Source organism: Strix aluco, chromosome 1 (assembly GCF_031877795.1).
Source record: "Strix aluco isolate bStrAlu1 chromosome 1, bStrAlu1.hap1, whole genome shotgun sequence".
Taxonomy (NCBI): domain Eukaryota; kingdom Metazoa; phylum Chordata; class Aves; order Strigiformes; family Strigidae; genus Strix; species Strix aluco.
In genome coordinates this window covers 19,449,832-19,475,011 of record NC_133931.1, presented here as the reverse complement: position 1 = coordinate 19,475,011, position 25,180 = coordinate 19,449,832, and the positions used below count along the sequence as shown (strand labels likewise).

The 25,180-nt window shown below is 41.3% G+C and overlaps 1 protein-coding gene across 2 annotated transcripts in view; it reads right to left on the bottom strand.

The window, feature by feature from the left end:
* Positions 1-25,180, bottom strand: part of SYBU (syntabulin) — a 41,890-nt gene that overhangs the window by 4,107 nt on the left and 12,603 nt on the right. The window contains exons 3-5 of one of the 2 annotated variants that reach the window (XM_074808876.1): positions 23,139-23,336; positions 2,918-3,020; positions 322-525 (exon numbers count right to left, since the gene is read on the bottom strand). In XM_074808876.1, the coding sequence (XP_074664977.1) occupies positions 322-525; positions 2,918-3,020; positions 23,139-23,336 (505 nt within the window). Of the gene's footprint in view, positions 1-321; positions 526-2,917; positions 3,021-4,805; positions 4,941-23,138; positions 23,337-25,180 lie in introns of those variants that run through there. The other variant, XM_074808966.1, reaches the window with a different exon arrangement.

Genomic DNA, 25,180 nt, shown 5'->3' with positions numbered 1-25,180 from the left:
AAGGACCCTTAAGAGGAAAGAACCAGTAAATGCCCATGAGAACTGACAGCATGAAACCACATGAACAATCCTGCCTTGGAGTGAAAACCAACTACAAAAACCTTTGACTAAAAGCAACCTTGAATTTTACAGTGCTGGAACAATAAAGCTTTTACAAGGGATGGAGCACCCTGTTGACTGTCTAGCCACCAATATGAGGAGTCACACCTATGCTGAGGAGCAAGGTGACCTGCTCGGCAACTCATACAGCTGATCCCACGTTACAGCGCAGAGAAGGTAAGTCAGTGTGCTGAATAGTGGGATGCTGAAATAAAGACTTGCCTCATCACTGGGCTGCTGTCGCTTCCTTTGTATGAGCCTGAGTTGCTGCTGCTGGCTGAAGAAGCCCTGTAACTCTGATGGATGTTAGCAGGGCTCAGCTGGTTTTTGCACAGTGTTGACAAAGGGTCCTTTTCACGGGAAGCAGGTGGGCTGGCTCCAGACTTGTAGGATAAGGATCCGTTATTCCGACCATAAGGGCCACGACTGCAGGGGAACACAAATGGTTAAAGCATATTGGATTATCCTCATCACACAACCCATTATGTGTCTTCTTTAACACACACAGTTGTCTAAACACTAAATCAGACAGATAACTGTGAGGGGCTGGGAAGAAAGGAAGTCCTGAAGTCATCAGCCACTGCGTGTTCTTTCACTGACTGTGGGGCGCTCGGACTGAATTATGTGTTGTAGGGAAACCTCAGCCGTTTTCACATTCTCTGTGGATAGCACAGTTCCCAGTGACTCCATCAGATCGTTTGTGTTCCCTGAACCTGAATCCATTAAGTAATGAGAGGACTGCAGTCTGGATTAGTGCCAAAGGAATCGTGCTTCAGCTTTCCCCGGCCAGGCCTGCAGAGAGATGCCCGTCCGTGGAGGTTTGCTGAAAGACTGCTTTCACGCTCCTCAGCAAGCAGCCCGAGGGGTCACAGCATGCAGTGAAAACAGATTTTGTTTGAGCCACTGTTCTTTTCTGCCTTTGGCATACTGGGTGCTTCAGCTGTCATTGTCAGCTATTCATTTACTTAGATACAGTTTGAACCCCACTGAGAGCAGGCTGAAATGGTATTAAAATAGACAAAGGAAAGCACGGCCTTTTCTTTCTTCCTTCCAGTTTCCCTCATACATATCTACCTTTCTTTTCCCACTTTTTATTAAATAATCTGATGCCAACTGTGTGTGCTTGAAAGCAATTGGTATCTGCACTGCTCGACAGCTGCCAAAGGGCTGGGGTGCTCTGAGGACAGCTTCTTGGGGTGCATTCCTCGCTTGCTCACTTGGTTTGCCTTCCTGCACTACTACCCTGCTACCTTCATCCTCCCATAAAAGTTGCTCTTCTAAACTGTAATGAAAGGGCAAGTTTAAAAAAAACACGGAAAAAGGCAAATCCAGCCAGCAAAAGAAAAGGCTTGAACATAAAAATTTAAATACCACAGAATTATGAAGCAAAATCTCTTCTTAAAATGGTCTGACTTGGTTTCCTCCCTTCTCTGAAAATGGAACAGTTTATAAGGAACAGATGGTTGAGTGGCTGCTGCAAACGTTCATCACACTGCTGCGGTTTGGGTAATTTTATAATTATTTTACAACGAAGTGCAGGACTGTAGTTTGTGACAACATTGAAATGTTTCACAGTGAGTTAAGTCAAACAGTTAAAAAAGAACATATTGCAAAGGAGACATCTCCCACTTTGAACAGTACAGCACCAACTCTGGTGTGAGGCAGAACTTGCACAGACTCTGCATAACACAGCAATGCATTTGAAGGAGCACTATTATAGAGGACTTCTGTCCAATTGAGTAGGTCAGTATGCTCTCATTTAAAGTTATATTTAAATACATAATAATATATGAAATGATACATAGTCTTACAGAAAACAAGGTGATTTTAGGGCTTCATATTATACTTAGTACTGTTTTTTTGCCACAGCCAGTACCTTGTTAGATTTGATCTAGAGAGTGCTTAAGTAATGTTTATTTTTCTATCAGTCTCATGATACAGATAGGAAACTGCTCATTAAGCACCATTCTGCTGATCTCTGTACACTGGGGCACACTGCGACCTTGGAGACGTCTCAGTGACTTAAGCACACTAGTGTCCCGCTGTCAGTCCCAGCCTGTTTGCCAGCTCTTCCACAAAGAGCAGGAAACCAGTCCCGTCAATTTGAACTCTTTCCTCCTACTCCAAAAAATGTAAGCAGCAGGGATTGCGTGGGCAGAGCACAACATGCGCTGCTTCATCCCAATGCCCCCGTATTCACAAGCTGTCTGGATTTGCACTTCACATGTGATAGGGGGAAATCTTACAGAAATCTTTCATGAAAGGTTTAGATAGATGAATATGATAATTTTTTATTTGCATATAGTTTTAGTTATATAAAGGTTGGGCAAGGGTGTTTAAGAAAAAGCATCAAAGGAACTATTGTCTACTTCTTCCTACAAAAAATAAGGTCATGATCTGGAAAGGTATACGCCAAGCTGACAACTTATTACAGAGAGAAAACAAAGTGATAAGACCAAAAGGTTAAGGTTAACTGGTTACAAGTATTGCTGTTAACTAACATACACCCAGTTGTTTCCTCCTCCACTCCAGCAGACGCCTTTTCTGCTTTACCTGATTGTATCTCCCGTACTTGTTATGAATAAACAACAAAAAAATACCTTTCAGCTGATCTGGCATATTGACAATTTTTGTGCTCCAAATATTTTTATTTCCTTTCTCATATCACAGTTCTCATCAGTGTAAGATCATACTTTCACCCAAATTGTTTTAAAACTCACAATACTGGTATTATATGTATTAACTACAAGACCTTACGCAGTAGTCTAGCCTTGCACTAGCAACACTTGCACTATTCATGAAAAATTACTTTGCTTACTTGCGAGAAAAAGAAGATTTTTTGCTTCCAGCAGCAGCCATATGGACTTCAGGTGCTGAAATACTGCCTGTGCTGCTTGAAGAACTAAAATCGGCTTCACTCCCTGGAAAGGAAAAGGGAAGAGTGAAAACATGATGGAAATTATAACTCAAAGACTGTTTTCAAAATAACAGTGAATCACAAGCATCCTTCCTTTGTCCGTCCTGTGTGAATTTCAGAAGTTGCATGAATTTTCAAATATCCCTGAGGACAAGCGCTGGATTTGTTCCAGATTTTCAACATTTCTTCAGAACTGGCACTTCAACAAGAGCAGAAAAAAATTTGGACACAAAACTCTCACACCACAGAAGCCATTTTAGGACTCAGCTAGGAACACTGGTTGTGACAACCTGTTTGCTTTCTCACAGCCATCAATACATGAACGAGGCTGCTCACCTGGCTCCTTCAGGAGCACAGTGATTAGGAGCGCACAATTGTAACTGGCAATTTCTCTTTCTTTATACCATATGAAAACACTCCTTGCTGGGAGGAAAGCTGCTTCTCTTTTGGTTTCTGAGACTATGTACACATATATGTATATATCTATAAATGTGTATAGGCTAACAGGGTCTAGGCATATATATATGTACACACATATGCAGATTTTCATGTGGCACAGAAGCATAGTAAGGCAGTTCTAATAGCCTTAAAATAATCCAATAATCACGTGTGGTTCTCAAGTACTTCTCAGGTGCTAAACCATCTATCTCATTACTGACTTCTATGCATCACAGCTTTTATTTCCCAACCTCTGGCATATATAAGGAAAACTGCTCTCATTTTGCTAAGGTCAGTAGTAGGTGGATGTACTAAGAAAATCTTATCATCTGGAAAAAAAGCCACCCTAAAGTTAGGATTTTTTTTCAGTCTGTCACTCACATGGCAAATGTCACAAGTCATATCCAGGTCTCACTCTGCAGAGTCACAATAGTGGATGACAACTTTATCAAGGGGATGGAAATAACTTTCCAACATCCTTTAAGCAGCCGGTCAGCGGGAGCATCTCTCACCTGAGAACTTCTGGGTGCTGTGCCATGCACAGACACCCCTGGTCAGCGGCTGCAGACTTACCACAAATCCCATTTTTGCTATCTTTTCCACGAGGGGGAGATGTAGCTGCAGTTACCATCATCCCCACCGTGTCAGATAAACCTTCAGGTGCACAGTCTCTCTTAAATCCTTTGCAGAGCTGATGGCGACAGGCATTCTTGCACCCCTGAACACCTGGGACTGGGAAAAGGCCTGTTGGAGCGTGTCTTCACAGCCTTCAAGAGGATGTGACACGCAGCAACCACCCTTACCATTTGACAACTCTTTGCAACCGGTTTTAGGATCAGATGTGTTCAGATTTAACCCCATGCTTTCCCAACCTCACCAGGTCTGAGACCAGTCCTTATTTCCCTGTGCCTCTGGTTCAGCCCAGCATATCCCTCAGCCCAATTTCAAAGTGTTCATATGCAAAGATTCAAAAGGGTATCACAGGGATACAGCTTTATCACTTCTAACCAAGTCCATACCCACTACAACACCCCTGATAATCAGACCCAAGTGACCACAGCTGTAACCCGATCAGAACTGCGTGCAAGTTTGCAAGGGGAGGGAGAGAGAGCAGCAAAACCGCTTTGTTTCACAGAGTATTTATATCATGTCTACAGATGTGACCCTCTCCTTGGGGAAGCAAAATGAGCGTGGGACGTTATGTCCAAAGCTGCAACAGAGTTTACTGATAAACAAAACACTCCCATCTACAAGACTGAGATAGCAAATACTGTCTCAGTATCATGCTACTCCCAAATCTACTTTTCCAAGCAAGACCCGAACAGGTAAACATATCGCACAGATTTCATACCTCTGGTGTTTGGGCCCCCAAAACATTCCTGCCCTTGCAAGACACCAACAGCTTTCCGAAGTCAAGTCCTGGCTGCGGCACAGAGAACAGGAGTCCTAGCTGAGGCTTATCTCTGCTTAAGTAGACCACATCATAATCAGATCTCACTATCGAAAGCATTTCGAAGAAGCAAGGCTTAATAATAGCCTCTCCCTGACCCGCCTGGCTTGGAGCGCAGCGCTGGGAAGGGCTGCCGAGCTAGGCACTGCCAATAAGAGTCAGCAGAGCCTGGAGACGCAACCACCTCGAAGGCTGAGCTTTCTGAAAGACTAAACTGCATCTGAGACCAGGAATTGTGTCTACAAAGCACAACTTAACCTTTCTGGCCCCAATTCTGATAACAGCTACACCCAAGCTTAACACTGAGCACAGAAGACTACTTATGCTTAAAACTAGTCATGTGGCTATTTATAGGATCTTCGAGAACATTTTATAAATTAAAGAGGGCACTGCTAAGTGTCGTTTCCAAGTGCATTAGTGATGTTCAAGCCAGCTCTGCATGCAGCAGAGCTCAACAGCAATGTTACTAGGAGACTTTAAAAAATATTTTCTCCCATTTGGTAGACATCTCTAAGCAAAACAACATGGCACCTATCCATATAATACCAATTGCAACATATTCTCCTGGGTAAGTGTGACTTCCATCTTACAAATGTCTCAACAAAGAGATGAAACTCCTTGCCTACCAGCAATGTGGGCAGGAGCCAAATATGGCCTCTCATCTCTCCTAATGTCATTCTCCAGGCTGACAGCTCCCTAAGGACACCTGTTGAATATTTTTGTCGCTGTGACAATGTGATTGTAAAAGCTCATACATGTAACTCCCAGAACAACCCGCTGATTCAGTGTTAACCATGAAAGAGGCTGACGTTTCTCAAAAACATATTCTTTTGTCCCAACTGGCCATAACACTTGTTTAGCTATGATCTGAGACTCTCCTGTTAAGAGGACTGTCTTACCCACCCTCTCCTGCAAAAGATGCTACATGTTGAGACATCAGCTTTAGTGGTATCTCATCTGACATTCATTCATACATATTCTTTCATGCTTCAGCCACCCAGTGGCACCAACAGCCTGCCAGCAGGTGAGCTGTCTCAAGAGTATGCTCTGATGGAAATGCTCGTGCCACACGTATGGCATCCAACACTGGGAGGCCCGTCGCTCCGGCCTCCCTCCGCCTTGCAGCAGGCTCCAAGCAGCCGCATGCCCATGCCATGGGAGCAGAGCTGTGCACTGCTCTGTGCAATGGGAAAAACAACACAAGGATGGCCAACAAAGGACTGTAACATTTTCCAGGATTGCTCCTTGCCTGGAACGGGTATTTGAGAAGCTGGCGTGAAACAGTGCAGCATCTAGCACCATCTCTGCACTTCACTGCTTGACAGGCAACGGCACCAAGCTGAGAGCATGCTGCAGTCAGCATCACGCTTTGTGCTGCCTTTTAGTCTCCTTGATGCCCTGACAGCATTGCAACAGTCACCTAGCTCCAGCTCACATGGAGGGAAGGAAGCCTGCAACCCCACAACTGCATGCTGCACTGCCTGTGACAAGGAGTGCAGGCAGCGTGGGCAGGCACAACCGGGCAGAGGCAGAGAGGGCGGTGATGGTCCAGCAGACACGTGTACTCATCTGTGTCGTGGGTCGGGGACCACAGCTCGGGGTGCTAATGCTGTCCTGATGTAGCACTACAATTGACTGGGAAACCTTCTACTAATTACTCAAGGGCAAACTTCCATCCTGTATGTAATGGAAGTACAAACTTTGGGGCAGGACGGAGGAGAGGACGAAAGGATTACCTGTGCAAGGGCAGGTACACCTCCAGCTGGCACTAGCACGTGGTTATCTCACTCGTGCTGTGCAGCCGTCGCACCCATGGCTATAGAAAAGCCCTACCTTTATCTCTGCTCTCCGCACTGCCTCAGCCATAGTGCAAGGATAATGACACAGTACAGTGACCATATCACACACTGTATTCACAGCTTTTACAGGTAGAACAGGTAGAACAGATTGGGTATATTGGGCCTACCAGGACAGTATGCAAGCACAGAAATACCATGTCATGTATGTATATATGCATATATAGTATATACAGACAGTATATACATTTCTTACATAGAGTCACGCAATAACCCCACATGCCCACCTAGAGTATGGCATCCCAGTCTGCTATTTCTAGCCATTACAGGTGGTTGGATACCTTGTTGTATGGTCTTCTGGCTGCAATATTAAAATTTTTCTTGCACTTTAGCATTTAATCTTTTTCCTTCTGTAAGAGCAAAGCTCAAACTTTCTTGTGTGCATTTTATTGTCCACTTGTTATCTAAATAGTAAGATTAAAATATGGAAAAAAGGAAAAAGTTCCCGTAATATCTGTGACAGGAACATTGACAGCTGAGCAGAACTGGATTCCCAAAACTCGGGATGTGTATGAACTTATTAAAATTTAGTCTTTCTGTGTAAGTCTTTCCTATCTGCAACTTCACCACTGTTTCATAGCTGCCAAAGTATATAAACCACCGAGCTTACCTATCTTCTGATTCCATAAACATGACCTCTTTATAATATATATCTATCTCACTCTTGATGCTAGGTTTTGCATATTTCACCCAGTGAAACAGAGGTGTAAATAAAACAGTGCTGACAGAGACAGCTTGTCCTCAAAATGTAAAGGACTTAAATTTGCTGAGCTTCCTTGCCTTCAAAAGCACCCTGTTGTATGACAAAGAGCCCAAAATATGCATATATGTTCAGCACTTCAGTGCAGCTACTAGAGGAATAAGTGGCATGCTCTCTCTGTAGATAGCTTTATTTAGAGACCCCACGGGAAGAGACAGGGCCTGACTGCGTACAAAATTGCAGAAAAGCCATTAGAAGCAGCTGAAAAAGTAGAGAGAATGTAGTTGTAATGCCTCCTATTGAAAGGACCTGTATTTTAAAGAGATTCGGTTTCATTTATCTTGAAACCTTTAACTCACAGCTACATCTCTAGTTCTAATCTTTAACAACATAAGTGTATTTCCAGGAAACACTAATGCTTCTTCTTTTCTATTTGATATGGGGTTGTTCCTGCAAGATTTTATACACCACAAGCAATCTAGGAAAGAAAACCACACTGCTTACATGCACTGTAAGATGCAAATGTAAGAAAAAGAAGCTGCAAAGAAGTGATAAATCTTGCTTTAGCATTTCAGGCTTTTCTTCAGATAACACCCTTAAAAATGACCCATTTCGAGGGCAAAGTCTTCTAGTGGGAAATGCACTCGATTCACAGTGTCAAGCCCATAGCTGACAGTGGATTTTGGTTCCAGTCCCTGGCCTTTGACTTATTACATATTTGACTCACTATTTCTATATGTGAGACTCTTACCTTGGAACTTACTATTATATTTCACACCAGACAGTAACTGGGTAAAAGCAGATATAATCCTGGGAGCAGGGAACAGGACACAGGACTCTCCTCCATATGGACTGCTCTAATCTTTGGGTGACACAAGCAGCTCCCACATGCTCTACCTCTGCCCGTGTCTCATACTCTCCACTACCATGAGGTCTAGAGTCAGTGGAGGAAGCTGAGGATGACCAGTAGGTCGCAGTGGTTCAGGAACTCTTATGAGAGGCATGGATTTGAACTCCTCTGCTCTACGGAGGGAACTGAACTCAGATCTTTTCCCCGAGCTCTAACTGCTCAGCTGTGACACAAAACAGTGTGTCAGCACTAGCACTGGCCATATTTCAAAGGAATGCTGGTTGCCTGCACTCGCAGAAATGGTCTAGCTCCTGTACAGAGAGGTTCAGACTGAATCCGAAGCATGCATGTGGGCACACTCAGGACTACAAGTAGGTGGTTAAGTCTGGGAGATAGGCACTCTTCTCTGGCAACTCCTATGGACTGCTGGAAGTGTACTCCTGCCTGGCATGCTCTCTGCTGTAAATCTGGATTTTAGTGCCTAACCACCCTCTCTGATTTTATATGTAGTTTAGCCATCAAGCTCAGATTTGTGAGTTGCATTCCCAGAATGATGTCAAGAAGCTGAGCAGAGCAATGCCTGACATTGTTGATCCTGAGGGTACCAACAGGCATCGCCTCCCCTATCCACTGTGCTGGCCAACAAAGCCATCACTCCCCACTCTTGGGTGGACACCCACCCAACTGCTTGCTAGTGCTCGCTCATCAGACAGATCTGTTTGTTAATCACATTTCAGCTGATTGCACAGTGCAGTAACAGCTGGTAATTTGGGCAGCTGGCAAAGATGCAGTCAGAGAGGACGTGGAGCAAAACTTTCAGTGACTATCCACAAATTGTTTAAACCTGCTGGGTGAGGAGGCTTCCAGCTCAATAGCAGACAGAAGACTTTGGGGAAAAACTGCAATGCAGATCCTGCTTCCCTCTGTTTATATCTAAACTTGAGTTTACAAATGATCACTTTAATTCAGGCTGCTGGTTGTGTGATCTAAAGTAATCTTGCTTACTTACTCTTACTTTGGAAGAAGGGTTGTCATCAAATAATTAAAATGTATCTCATTAAGCAGTTTTCTGATCTCATCTAAATACTATAGTTTTGGTAGTAATCTGAACTACATTAATGCAAATTATAAGCATTGCAGATCTCAAAATGAATACAGAATGTGACTCGTGTATGCTGTGAAACCACAATCAATCAAGCTCTTCTCTACAAACACAGTCACTACAAACTAATTACTGATATTGGCTGAGAGCCATCATGTATATTCTGCATATCAATATGATCTGGGCTTGTGTTTTCCTTGTTTTTAATTCATGGATTTGTAGAGCAGCCGCAAGCAGATGTTGGAACAGACAAAGGGCACTGCAAGCTAGGTTTTTTTTACTGCTTTATATATCTTAAGGAGATTCTTCATACGGAAATCAGCCTGACCTAATTATTTTTAGCGCTTCTATATGCAGTTCGAGCTGTTCTAACACCACCTTAAAAATGGCTCCCATAAATTTTCTCTTCTCAACCTGAAATGACCTTTGTCAGGGGGAACATATGTTCATGGAGCAAAAGGGAACAATCTGGAGAACTTACTTTCCTGTTCAAGCAAAAAGGCTCTTTGAATCAGAGATGGAAGGATGCTGCTTTGCTACACCAACCTCAATAGAAACACTGAGACCAGAGGTTCAAAAAATACAGACAGATAGTTGTATAACATGATACTCAACTTACTTTTGACAGTTTTATAAAATGTATGTGTAAATCCAAATGTATGTGTAAATCCACCTATGGACAAGTAACTTTTATAAGCATATAGTGTCACCTCAAATTTTTTTATGTACCTGGCAGTGCTATTTGGTCTGTTTGAAGGGAAATGGATAGGCTGGTCAGAAGTATTTTTAGGAGCTGGGAAATGTCATCTTTGGCAAGGATGACTTAGCTGTACACAGAAAGGGAGCAAACTCCATCATAGACTGGGAAAATATCCCAGCCCTCCTGTCACGTTGGTGGCAGAAGTTTAACAAAGGACTTTCAGAGATCCCTTCAACGCATCTCCTAAATCTGGTTTGCATGCTCAAGAAGGAGAGAGGCTGGCTGGGGCACAGCCAATTAATTGCGCAGGCACGTGTTCACAGCATATATGCAAATTCATGAAATCACATGCTAAATGTGATTCAACTGAAAGCTTTTGCAGAGTCACCCTTAACACAAGACACATGGTTTTCATTATAATGTGCATAAACCATTTTAAATCAGTTTGACATGTTTTCAACAGACAAGAGAAAAACACTGGAACGAGAAACATATCTGGGAGGTAACTAACTAAACAAGCCTGCAGTCCCTGGATGAAAAGCAAAATTTATCACAAGCTAATCAAATATTTACTGTAATGCACACGTTGAAATGACTACAAACAACTAATAGAGTTCAAGTGTTATCTATTCAAAAGAACAGTAAAAGCCTACCCAGTATATTGACTGGTTGCCTAAACTGTATTTTTTACAGTAATAAAGTCCAGGTAGGTCTAAGGGCAATGCATTTCAAGTTATGACTGCTGTCATTTGCTGCTTTTTTCCCCCAATAGCACTCTTATTGATAAGAAGCACAAATGATAGGCAAGAAGCCTGTGCTTTTTCAGTTTATTAATCTCTGTGGGTTTGCAGTCACACTGTATTCTGCCAACTCTAGCAAACAGTCACAGCCTGCCCAAAATTTGAAAGCCAACAGCTTCCTATTACTTACAGAACTTCAGAAAGGAGTAACAGAGACCTGTAATGAATTGCCTCAGCATGGAAGTGAGACAAGGCTTGTAATACTAATAAAATATGAAAAAAAGCACAGAATTTTCATTTCCTTTACATACTTTTTATGTAGCTGTATATATAAGATATGCTATTATAAAGTAGGTTTACTATTTTGTTATGTCACATTAAAGCAATATATTTCAAGCTCCTTGGGGAAGCGACGTCTACCTTGCAGCAGCTGGAGGCTGGATTTACAAAAGGATACCAGGTCCCCAGCTCCCAAGGGGGGAATTTTGGAGGTGGTGCTCTCCCTATGTGCTACCTCCTTCAGGAAATACCTCCTCCCCATCAGTCTCAATCAGTAAAGCTGCTCAGCTGTGTGGAACTCTTGTTTTTGGGCATGCCTAGAAGCAGGTCAGCTTTAAAAGTGCTGAATAGTTAGGTGCTTGGCTCCTGTCTAAAGACCAGGGTGACTGTTTCATACTACACCAAATACATCAGGGTCCACATAAAGCAGACTAAAGAAAGCTCTCTTCTGCTGTCTGCTTTACTGGGGAAAGGATCCACCTGGGATTTGCAGGGCCAGATTTAGCTTTGAACTGGGAGGAGGCTCCATAGCATCTCCCCATCACACCACCTGGGGCACGCACCATATCCAGCCGTAAGAATTGGATGAGGAGATGGAGTTCCAGTCCTCGCAGCTTATCAAGCCTCTCTCCAGCTCCTCCATAAATCCACTCAATTTAGGATGCCTCTCTTCATTACCCCATGCTACATGGGGGAATCCAAACAGACCTGAATTTCCCACAGCTCCCACCACCATGAGGAGACCCTACCCAACACCTGCACACAACACACTTGAGAAAACTAAGCTCTACAGTCTAAAGGTTTGGGCAAAGTTTCGTAACCTCTATCTAGTTGCTCTTCTGGCTGTTGGATTTTATTTTCTGTTTTTAATTTTGGTTTGTTTATTGGAACAGGGACTGGACGTGCATTTGTCCCTTCTCCTAGGCTCTTCCTGAGCTCAGAATCGTAACTTCAAGTGAGAACTAAAACAGAGTGAAGGCACCTAAAACACAGCTTCACCAGGATTTAGATATCTAGGCACATAAAAGCAAGTAAAATACCACTGCTTAAACAGGTCAAGTGTTTAAAATACCACTGCTATCTGCAAAGACCTGCTTAGTTGTTTATCCCTGAGCTTCCACTTCTGAGTCCAGTAACCACCAATTTTCCCAGTGTCTTTATGCCACAGTGGAATCAAAAGTGTGAGACTTGCGTGACTAAAATAAAGACATTCCCTTAGCTTTTCATGCCTACAGATATATAAACATAAGGAATATATAGACATATCCACTCAATATTGCTCAAAAAGCATTTAAAGTAATCACTCTGAGGGAAACAAAAACTTGTAGGTATTAATCTGGTCATCAAAAGACAAAGTTCAGAGAACACTGAAACTAGTTATGATTTGAAGTCAAACATGGCCAGAAAATGGAAAACCAGAATTTTCTACTTTGTTTGAAGTGGTGCTTTAATTTTGAAAACTAACAAATTTCTTTCTTCTTTCGAAAAGGGAGTGAAAACATCAAAAAATCTCCCCAAACATTCTAAATATTTTAGATTGAACACTGTCTTTGTTCAGTCTGAAACAAAGGTTTTCTTTAATGTTTTGATTTGGCAGCAAACCCCCAAATCAGTTATTTGCATAGCTCCACTTTGAACATAGTAAGATGTCAGACAAAAAAGAAATAAGGGATGTAAAGGAAAATAGAAAAGGAAATAATCTATCAATTCTTGAGTAAACATTGCTTAGAAAACAGTTTAAATCCCAGGATTCTCATTAAAAAGGCATTAATAACCTGGAGGAATTCCAAAAAAGGTCAACAATAATGATAACAGGATTACAGGGCACTGTTTATGAAGGGAGATTAAGGGAATGCAATTTGTGTATTCTTAGATAAAAATGAATACTGGCAACACTGTTTATCATGGGAAAGAGGAATACAGCTGGAAAACTGTAAAGAAAAATATGTAACAGCAACACAGAATACTGGATGTGAAGCGTGTTATTTCATGAAAAATGACTTGAAATAAAAACTGATGGTTGGTGGGAGTTATGCATAGTAAAATGTAGCTGGAGTAGGTTCAGAATACTTTTAACCGGGGAATCAGAAAGCTATTTTAAACATTCGCATAAATAATACAGATTGTAATTTAAAAGCAGAGCACAAAAAACCCAAATCTCCTCAGGGAAGATTCATAATGGCCTCTTTCATATGCACAATATTTCTTTCGGTGGAGGTGAAACAGGTTGAAAACCACAGAAAGCAGCCAGAAGGAGCAGAAAATTTGCTGCAGTAAATACACAAATTGCAAAGCATGTTCTAGCTTGACCTCACACATATTTTAAAACAAATACTTAAAGAGTGTGCAGTGTGTATAGCATCAGTTTCTCTTTTTTGGCTCCTATTCCACTCTGGATTAGCAGAGGAGAGAAAAAAAAGCCTGCTTGAATAGCCAGAAAGAAATTCTTTTGACTAAAGATCATAGCTATTGCCATCCTCCATACCTGCCTCAAGTCAGACCTCTAAACCCCAGCGCCCTTCTTATGCCAGGCACTCAGACATCTTTTTCAGATGCAGAAGCATGTCCCCACAATCCCCATGAGACCTGCATCCCTATCAAAAGTCATCTGGAGCTAAAAGATGAATTCGCTGGCACAGGTCTCACCCTGTCCAGCAGCCCGGGTGCTCCCTACAAAAGTCCGATATCTGCATCCCCTGCTCACTCTGATTTGCAGTTAGAGCCATGGCGCTCTCACAGTCCAAGTACAACACTAAGCTCGAGGTTGCAGGCATCCTCAGGTGAGAATCTCCCTTTAATGGTGGCTGTCCCACTTTCTGTACATCAGGACAATTAACAGGCCAGAGACAGAGAGAGAAAGGAGTTATGGTGTGCCCACTGGGAACTTGGCTTCAAACCCCCAGTAAAACAGTTACTAAATTAAACAAAGTGGAACACCTTCCCTGGGAGCAGACTCCCTGCATCCCCTCAGCCTGCCCAGCAGCACTGTATTAGGGCACTCTTCTTTGTGCTCAATTCCATCCTCCAAAAGAGACACAAACAGATCTAAATATAAGTTTATTTTCCCTTTACTAAACTAAGTAACAGGGATCTCCTTTTATTTACTTTTTTTAAAAAAAATTTTGTGATGAAGGAGACAAGTACCTAAATGCAAAAGATTTGTGCCCAAGACACTGAATTGCAGGTGGTCTGTGCCATCAGCCCACAGCTGGGCAGGTCATTATCTAGGACAGGTGGGACTCTGGGCTTTCACCATTTACATGTCAATTCCTCCTTTGCAACTTGCTGGCTTCTATTTTGGATCCTCCATTTCTGCTGTGACATCTAGGCACTTGCTGCAGCCTGAGAGTCTTCTGAACAAAGAGATATATGTCTTGAGAGGACACAGTCCAACCAATAACTGCCTACATCTCTACTAAGCAACATCTAAAATAAATTTTTGGAAGAAGTGGATTATAAAATGTGTGACACGGAATTAAAAGCTTGTCTTTTTAGGCCACTTTAATTTGACAGGAATTGAAATTTGGGTTCAATAATGTGAAACACTTTAAAGCCAAAACACTCTCTGTAGCTGCTATTTTGCTTATTCTTTGAGAGAAATACTTGGATATTTGAACACATTTTCCACATCAATTCAAGCTAATTTGTTTAAATTCAAAGTTTAAATCTAAAATACATATAAATTCAAACTAAAAAAGTATTAGGCTAGTAATTTTAACCTAACCTTCCAAGCATCTTTTCCTCAAAATATTTGTATTCTGATTATACTCCAGTATTATCTCTTGGAAGTTACAGAGCACTTTTTTCACTTCAGTGAGATTTAGTTAGCTTATGCACTAAAAATACTTCATTCCTGTAAATTCACAGTGCAAAACAAGATACAGAATCTCCCTGTGCAATGCTAGGCACCTTGGGCTGTAGACCTCAGAAACAGGACAAACAAAGGGTGCCTAAGGTTATCAGGGATGAACAGAAGAGGAAACGGCATCTAATTAGACCTTGAAGATCCATGCATGATCTTCAAACACAAACTTTCTTCCACAACTGAATGGCTAACACTGACTGACTTTCCTGTTAAAAAAAAAAAAAAAAAAAAAAAGACAGAAATAAAAGAGACAGAGACTGTACTTGGCTTCAGTAAGGGCTAACAACACAGCTGTCAGAGACCTGATGAGGAACACAGGAGACAGGGGTGGGATTCACCTGACTAAACGTGGATGTCTCCAATGTAGACACCCATGTCTGAGCCAGCCTTGGTCCCATTTTTAGTCATCAGAGAGCTAGTCACCATAACTAGTGAGTTCAAGGCACTATTTATCTTGTCCTAAAGTAAATGCTTATGTACCTGGCCAGAAAGACCGCATGCTAGATTGACTGAGTTTATTCATTACACCTCCTTTAAAACAAAACAGGATCTTACTGCACTTGTGAAGGCAGAGACGATTACACCTACATTACAGATATGGAATTGAGGTCAGATAAATTACCTCTGCTCTATTCAACTTGGCTCAAGACCGTGAATTCACATCTCTCTTACCTCTGAAACAGCTCCCATAACCCCCAGAAGAAGAGAAATGGCAGATTCACCTGTTAATGCTGTTCCACCTCCTGCTAGCAATGGGACTAGTCAATGGACCAGAGAAAGAGAGACAGTCCACGTCTGCAGCTGACAGCTCCTGAAGGTTGTCTAAGGAGACCTGTAGATTCAAATTCTACCGCTTCTGAATCACAAAACCTAAGGGATTTATGCCAGACGCAGGAGCTCCAATGGGATCTACTGGCTGTGCTGGGTCCCCTGACCCAACTGGGATGAAACATTCCAGACGTGTGACAATGACCCAAACATTCTAAACCATGCAGGGGCGCCTAGGCTACGCAAATGCCAGATCCCCCGACAGCAGCTTCCACCCCACTGCCATCCACCAGACCTCACAGCACTGACCGCTACAACACACCAAACCTTTGCAGGGTGACGCCCCTCCACGCTCAACTCTAGGATGCAAGCTTTGAGGAGAGTGTGGGCTTGAACCCAGATATGGTGTCCTAGCTCTGGATGTGCATGTTCATCTCCCTGGGAACCACAGCCCAGTCCTCCGGTACCCATGGCGACCGAGTCCTTAGTAACTCCCTGTGCTGGCAGGTCAAGTAAGCAAATCTACACAGCTCCATAGCAACAGACGTGAAATTAAAGCGGATCCCATCAGTAAAATATGCAGGAGGCCTCAGTGCATACAGAATTATTACCCAGAAACACTGTTATTTAAAAAAATCAGCAGTAGTTATTTTGTATGGGCCCAAAATGAAAGATGAAGAGAAGAAAGCAAAAGTGAATGAGAAAAAGGAACACACAATTGTATTTGTTAGACCCTGTGTTAGAAAAGATCTCAGAAACTTTATTGTCTCACATAAAATTATGAAGTCCACAGATAAGAAAGGGAGAAGAATGAGATTAAAACTGTACAGAAAATAAACGTTGTGTACTGTTGGATTTGAATGTCAAGATGGTTACGTTGGCTGCTATCAGGTGTGGGACAGAAGTGAAGCATTCGAATCATGTGCTTCCTTCCTTTTTATTGCCAAGGTGATATTTTAAAAAGCAGATGGAAAGCCTTCCAAAATCACATGTAATTGACCACTGTGTATACGCTCTTTGCCAAATATTGAGCTGCTTAAAAATCTAATGCTCAAGTTAAAGTTATCCTCATCTGTAACTGGTTTAAGTTACTCAGGGAACCCGGGCTCTTCACTTGGAAGCTCCTCTACACCCCTCAGAGAACTTATGCTTTATGCTTACAATAAGTACGGCAACATCAAGAGATTGCTTATTATTAATTCAAATACTTCAAGAAGGTACAAAAGAAATATATGGATATAGGCAAGATGCTCCATCATTTGTTATCAACTTACTTCACACTAGATCCATCTTCAGAACATTTTTTTATTCTACAACTGATTAAACTACACTGAATTGGGTGTAGCTCATTTCCTAATTTCGTCATTCTTATGCACTCAACACCAACCACGTATTTAACTATATGAATATTCCCAGGAATTGAAGCATGAATCTTCCCATCTTCACTGCACAAGTGAGGTTATGACTGACTGACTGCAGAATGAGAGCACTGTGTACTCTGATTAAATCCTGCATTTGTTACCAGGTTAAATGTTCTTTGACATACCCTTGCTCTTAATTATCCCTCCCTCAGAAAAGGTGCAGGCTTGGAATGTGGGTTATAACACACTGCTAAATAAGTCATAGCAGAAAGAGAGACATTATACTGCGGTCACCAGTCTTCTCATCACTCTCCGCTTTGTGTGATTCTGCTTTTAAAATGAAGCATGCCATTTATTTTAGGGATCAGTCAAAGCAGATTGCTGTTTCCAAATACAGGTTTTCTGTTGTCTGGATTTTTTAAATGAGTGTGACTTTGCATTAGAATACATAGTACACCAGCAGCATTTTAAAAAGTGTTTCAACATAAGAGGTAGAAGTACCAACTAGTAGTTACGAAGAACAATGAATCTCCTTGCATGCCATAGGATCTATTCAAGTTAGCACATACCGTAACTTGGTTTTTGTATTCTGTACTGTTGTTCCTGAACAACAGGGACAACAGTTCTGTTATTTTTCCCACTGCTTGCAGAAATTTGGTACAGAGAATGAACAAAAGCCATGCAAATACAAGACATGATGTTGCTGGGTAAGTGCACCAGTAAAATATGTCTTTCTAATATTTTATCAGCCTTCTCAAGATAAAACAAAGTCCTACCATTGCATCCTTCTGCAACTAGAAAGGCTAAGTTCTTGAGAGTGAAGTATATTTCCAGAATTACCTCCAAGACAGTCCTCTTGCAGAACTCATCTGTTTTTCAAATGAGGCACATTATATATATATATATATATATATCAGACTCAGACACTATTATTCCCACACTGTCATGCTGAAGAGAGAGCGAGCTGACAAAAGATCTGCAAAATCATACAGCCGGATGTCAGCAATATAACCTGAACCAGATCTTTTACATTTTGTTTTAAAAATAACTAAAGTGACTGCCTTTAGAATATAGACACATATGAAAGTCAAGTAGCAATACAGATAAACTTATCTGCTAATTTTACACTAATGGATTAACTAGCCACTAACTAGCTGCTACTATTTGCTTGCACAAGGTGCCCCCAAGAATAAGTTCCTGGACATTTAGTACCCTGGGAATCTAATTCTCACATACCAGACAATACAAAACAATCAGCAGGAAGAGCATTATGTTTTAACAGCTAGACATAGGCTTATTTAGCTCTAACTGTAATATTCCTAATTGCCCAGGGTCATTTCCATTGCATCCTTTTTGTTCACTATGAGCTCCAACACTGATTAAAAAAGCACCTGCACCTACTGAGTACTCACAACCAATTTAAGGCCAATACAGTCTGCCCCACCTGTTTCTCCTAAAATTCCTAATAGCTCTAAAGCCTTCAAAGATTAATCCATTCAGACTGGGCATCCTACCCCAAGGCTCATTCACTCATGACTTGACAAATTCACCACAAAGAAGTAGAAAAGGTCATACTGGCAACACATTACTTACTATGGCTCAAAGTTAAATGACATTTTTAATTGAATAGTGATTGTTAGAAGTTACTTTTTTTATACTTTCATTTCTATGAACTCATTATAAGTGACATGGCAGTACATGGACATGAAAGGTAGGGCAGAAAAAGCACAAATTGTGTCTTGCAACTACTTAACTACAGATCTGGGTGATGCACTATTTAAAGGAAAAAAAGTCCTACATTGCAGAATCACAGAATTGCTGGGGTTGGAAGGGACCTTTTGAGACCACCTAGTCCAATTACCTGCTCAGGCAAGCCTAGCTGAAGCAGGCTGCCCAGGACCATATCCAGTTGAGTTTTGAGTATCTCCATGGGTGGAGACTCCACAAATTCTCCGGGCAATCTGTGCCAGTATCTGATCACTATCACAGCAAAAAAAGTGTTTTCTTGTGTTCAGATGTGATTTCATGTTTTTTAACGTTTCATGTTTTTTAATTTGTGCTCACTATCCAACATAAGTGCTCTATGTGGTGAAAGCTTCTGCTATTAATTTGAACAGAACAAAGTTTTAATGCTTGAATTCTCAATGACCACTCTTCTTGAAATATAATCTATAGTTTAGACTACATATAGTTTATATAGCTATAGTTTATATATCTAGAGATTATATAATCTATAGTTCAAATGCACTGTAATCCAAAATCTTACTATTTTAGCCAGATTCAGTAACAGATGGCCAGATGTTTTATCAGCAATGAAAATTAATAACTTTTTTTGCTGCTACCTGGAACAGTTATTATTGAACTGAGCTATGAATGACAGCCAACCAGTTTGGGAGCTGATCCTAACTGTGGCTCACCTAGGCCTCCTTTCATGCAGTGGTGCTTACACCTCTACTCTGCAAGCTCCTGAAGGTGCAGAAGGGACAAGTCGGGGACAGTCTTAATGTTTTAAGTCTTAATAATTTCATAAGAAACTTCAGCAATTCCATGGGCTCTAAGAGATAGCTCCAACAGTAATCTAAACTCATACAGTAAACTGTCCCAAGTGTGCCCATGACACCAAAACCAAGAAAGTAAAGACCAGAACTTTATCCAGAAATGCTGAACAGAGTCACCTGATCAGGTGCCCTTCTCAAATTACGATGCTCACACACATTTAAAAACAAGTACATCTCTGTGTTACTTTAAACATGCAAGTCTGTTAAAAGTTATTGACACAACTCTTGCCCAAGATCCCCTTATTCATCCATGTCTTTGTAAGTTTATCAGTACTTTGCAGTTTGCAGATCCAGATTTGCAATCCCTGCGCTAAGCATTCTAATGGAAGTAAAAAAAATGAGACTGTCAAAAGCAAAACACTTCCCACTATCCTTAACAACATGTGGACATGAGCTGCAAGGGATTCGGGATGAATCTTTGCAGGAGGACTACAACAAGAATGTGAATGTGTAGAAGTGTTTATGCTCCTGTTCAGCACAGCAGCCTGATACAAAACTAAGACTAGTGTTTATTAAGCTTTTTGCACCTTTTTGCAAGGGCATTTTCTGCAACACATTTTCTATTGCTTTTAATACTGCATAAATCAATCACATCCAAAAGAAGGAACAACTTCTAAAATCCTGACATTAAAAGGCTTGTTAACTTTCTCCTGGAGTGGATGTTATATATCTTCCTTAACGTTCCTGTCCTCTCCATCCTTTCCTGGGAAAGCAGGCACAGGTTTTAAGCCAAATTCACCTATAACACTGCTGTGATTCAGATTTAATGCACAATAAAAACCATTACCAACTATCCCAAATGAATAACTTTTTCATGATTATAAATCTTTCAGAGGTTCAGCAAGATGCAGTGATAATGCATTCCAGAGTTAAGTATGGTTCACTATGCAAACAACATAAATTATGAATGATATCCAAATCCAGTTTGTTAATACTTCAAGAGGTGAAGATGACTTAGATCCATATAAGAATGCCTTAGGCTGTTAGAGAAAAAAAAGCTATGTTGTATTTCATACTTCGAAGTATAGGAAAGAAAGATGAAGTGATGTTGCTAGAGTAGCAGAAAACCATTGGAGCTTGGGAACAGCCTAAAAACATCCCAGGGTTCATTCTCAGTGCTATCCCACTCTGACATTTCCTGAATTATCTAAATATTTGTGTGAGTGTTACTTCTGAGATTCAGCATGTTCCAAGAAAACAATCCTGGAAACAGATACATTTTCGGCAAAATAACAGGCATTTTGAAGGTGCACACTGACTGATGTACTCTCCTACAAAAATGTAGCACAGGACACAGTCTGTAAAAGATAGTGGTAGGCTAGGTTTTTTTCTCTGATGTCTGGCTCCTGCTATGTAGTCATTATCACAAGACATCTCAGATAAATAAAAAACTAGAGATTATCTCCATACATCAGTAAGAGCTTTTGGTAGAGAGAGGTACTATGCACAACTGTTTTTGTGCTGTAGCTTGAGGTATCCAGCTGTACACAGAACTAAGTTATGTACGACAAGGACACGTTGCTCTTATTCTCTTCCCGGGTCCCACTTCCCTTCTACTCCTCCCCTGTTAACTCCCTGCATGTTTTGCTATGTGACAATGCCTCCTCTTTGCACAAGGGCTAGATCTTCCCAACTGAGCCACCAGAAATTCATGCACAAGTAGGTCATGAGGAAGGGACTGGATCCACCTGAAGCCAAGACAACAATGGGAGAGAATTACATTAACTCCTGTGGCCAACAGCAAATGAACCTCAGCTGTCCCCTCGTGTGCTCTCCATTTCAGGAATGTCCCTCACCTGTGTCAGCTCTCACACTGACTACGATGTGGTTTCTGATAAGTTTCCACTAAAAAGGTGTGAGGTATTTGGCAGGAGGAACTTAGAATTACTCTATAAATCAGACCTGGTTCCTGCTCGGAGAGTTTTTATGGATCTCAGGAGTGATATGCTTGAAGTCTAGAGACAAGTTTTCTGGCCTTAGATATCAATCACTGCAGAGGTACCGACAGCTACCTGCAAGAATACCTAAACAAAGTCTGCTCAAAGACTTGAAATAATACAATCAACTAAAATGAAGATGACTTCTGACTATTACTGCAAAAGGCTAATAATTTGATACCACAAGTCAATTTAAGTGTAATAATCAAAAACAATTAAGGAATTTATTGAAACAAGTGCATAACTCTTTTCCATGTGTATAGGATTCCAGAATAAAAAACTTTCAAAATTCTTCATCCACATTTTGATAAGCTACATCCATATTCACATACAAGATGGTTGTGGTAGCCATGGCTACAGATTTGACAGTCCTATACCATATTCATTGCATTCTGCTTGCATTAGATTCCTTGATTTTAATGGAACAGAAAACAAACCTTGAAAAAAAATTATTTATCATCATCTATTATGCAGAGCAATGGGAGACTGGAAACACTCAAGTAACACTGTGTTATGAAATGAGCTGAAGAACTTGCGGAGATAGTGGTAAGACAGATTTAACTGGCCTTTTCAACGACCAAGCCAGCCAAAGAGTTTTTGCAATGGATTCTCTACTGTTTCTGGATTAAACATGGTACTAGTAAAGCTGACCTGGCTCCTCATGAAAGCATCTAAATTACTTCCAGAGGTAAAATGACTCTGGAAACAGTATAGCCAGGAGGTACCTGAGCTCATAAACAATGTCAGTTCTGCAGCTGGCTCTGTACAGGGTCAACACCCTCTCTGTCTCCATGATTAATTAAATAACAGCACAAATATCCTGACCATTTGTAATCAAGAGCTGCTTCTACATGAATCACAAAAATATTTTATGTCTACTCATTAAAATGACAGCAGCAAATGACACACTGGGATATTTAGTCTTGGATGTGCGACAAGCAGGTGCTGATGTAGCTGATGGTCTGAGGTGGCCCGTTAGCCTGAGGCAATGGGAGACATGCTCCTGATTCAGCCAATGTAGTATGCATCTACATCTGTCTAACTCCCATACGTAGGCTGCCCGTTATCTTGCCTTAGTTTGACATGTTGTACCCCCAGAGCTATCGCAGCCTGGCAGCATAAACTTTAGGCAGGATCCAACAATAAATCTAACAACATCAGAAGACTATAATTCTTTGCTTTGATAGTAAGAGTCATTTATCTTTGGCCAGTGAAATATGTGTGCAATTACCATGAAATAGGATAAAATCTATTTCAGTTGTTATTTGACATTACAATCAAGCCTCATAAAAGAAAGCGAAGATGTCAATTAATTATATTTCCATGAAAAAGCTAATACCGGCAGTGTTCGCAAATCCTGCAGGTGGCTCCATAGAAAGAACTCAACTATTTTTTTTATTTACTATCAGCATTAGTGGTATCACAGGCAGGACAACACAATGTATGTAGACACCTGTAGATGTACTAGTCAATTAGAAAGTGTAATTAAAGAAATGAAAATAACTATACTATACTCACCCGGCTTTACAACGCTTGTCTTTGTCTCCTTCTTATATCGAGCAAGTTGTGGGTTCCCTTCACTCATTGTCCCTGGACTGAATTTCTTCCTGGGGAAGTCTCCATCGCTACCAGTGCAAAAACTGATTGGACTGTTTCCAGCATCAGAAGGAGTCTTAACTGGAGATACTGACTGGCTACTAGGACAGCCAGTGTCATCTGAAGAGAAAAGGGAAAACATAAAAATTTCTAACTAGTAAGTACATGAACATTAGCAGAATAAAAAAAAAGAAAAAGGTGTTTGAACTACAGCTGTTTACAGTCAGTTACCTGATATGCACAACCTTGGCCCTGAAACCTGGTGAGAAGCTATTGGTTTCTCCCATTTTGTGAAGAAGTCTTGAATATCTTGTGGCAGACTAAAATGGCAAGTGCTTGTTTCACTGTCTGACAAAATACAAAATCAGGGGCTACATAATGAAAACTCAGACCTAAGACAAATTCTTTTGACTTAGCTAGGTTAGGGAATATTATGGCATGAAGAAATGCACGTAAGACACAAGAATGGCTTGTGTAATGCACACCGGATGAAAAGCAAGCATGGGCCACGTGCTCTCCTTCAAGCTATGTTCCTACCTGAACAACACGAGAATGACCTACAGCCCATATGCACAAAGTCAGGATTTTCATTTCACTGGAATTAATAAAGGTTTCTCAAAATTGCTTCTCCTTTTAAAGCAACCATGATCACAGAGCTCTTCCATTCTTGACAAGTGGCTGTGAGGTACCTGATTCTGTAGAGGGTGTGTTATGCACAGACTGCTTTTGTTTAAAGCTGAATTCCTCTGAGGGCACACCAGCGCTTCATGGCATCAGCAGCCACCTCAGGAATAGACCCGCATTCCTGACCTCCAGGTATACAAACACTACTGTTCTTAACAATTAAATGCAAAGTAAGAAGTCTGAGTCCAGGTGAAGTCCACATATCAAATGCCCCCTTCATCTAATCACATGTCCTGTAATCTTGAGTAATCACAGCTCCCCTAAAAGTCATGGTGGTTTTAGAGATACACAACAAAAACAAACAGGCTACTCTGACACTGGGAAGCCTTGAATATTTACTCTCCTGGAGAAATGTAATTGTTTATTCTTTCCCAGGATAAAATGAAAGCTGCCATCTTAATTATGCAATTGCACTCTGCTCCCATTATCTTTACCTAACATGAAAGTCAAAGAAGTACCTGCAACTGAGCCAAATCATTTGCATGATCATACTGCACTTACCACTTCCACCCTGTTCATAATTTAGGTCAAGCCCAATCTTGCAATGAGCTTTGCATGGGCAGATTGTTTAAAAAGTCAGTATATGACTGTGCATTTATGAGGCAAAAGGGGCACCCCACAACTACCTCCTCCCTGCCTGCCCTCCCTCCGCAAGAAAGAGTAGTTTTTGCTGTTGCTGACTATTGTTCCCTCAGTACAGTAAAACAACCTCATCCTTTCATGTGAATCAATTTTCCTTCGTGCCTGGCCAGTTACCCTACCCTCACCTATTTCCAGTGTTCTGCTTCTCATTTCTCTGTGTCCTGCCTCCAGTGCTGAACAAGTTACCTAAAAGCGCCGTCAGTCCCATGCATGCTATATGCATTAGGATGTAGCAGCAGCCTGAGGTGTTGCTGACCAGGCCTCTGAAAACTGCCAGACATGACGCCAAGCCACAGGGGCAGCCCAGCCTACTGCCAGGATTACCTCCCAAGGCACAAAGGGCAGTAATGGTGCAAAGCACTTAATCCAGCTTAATCATATTTCATTCCTTCAAATCAGCTCAATTAAGCCTACAAGCATCTCCTTTGCGATCTTGCTGCTGCCTTCTGCAACTCAGAAATATTTCCTAGAAAAACACCAGGAAGGAGAAGACCACTAACTAAGGTTTTCAGCCCATCCCCGCATTTACCCTGACTAAAGTAGGATTGTTGCTCACATGATTTTTATTTACTTTTTATCCTTTCCATTCCCATCAACATCACAATATAACTCAACACAGAGAAGAAAGAAGGCAGCAA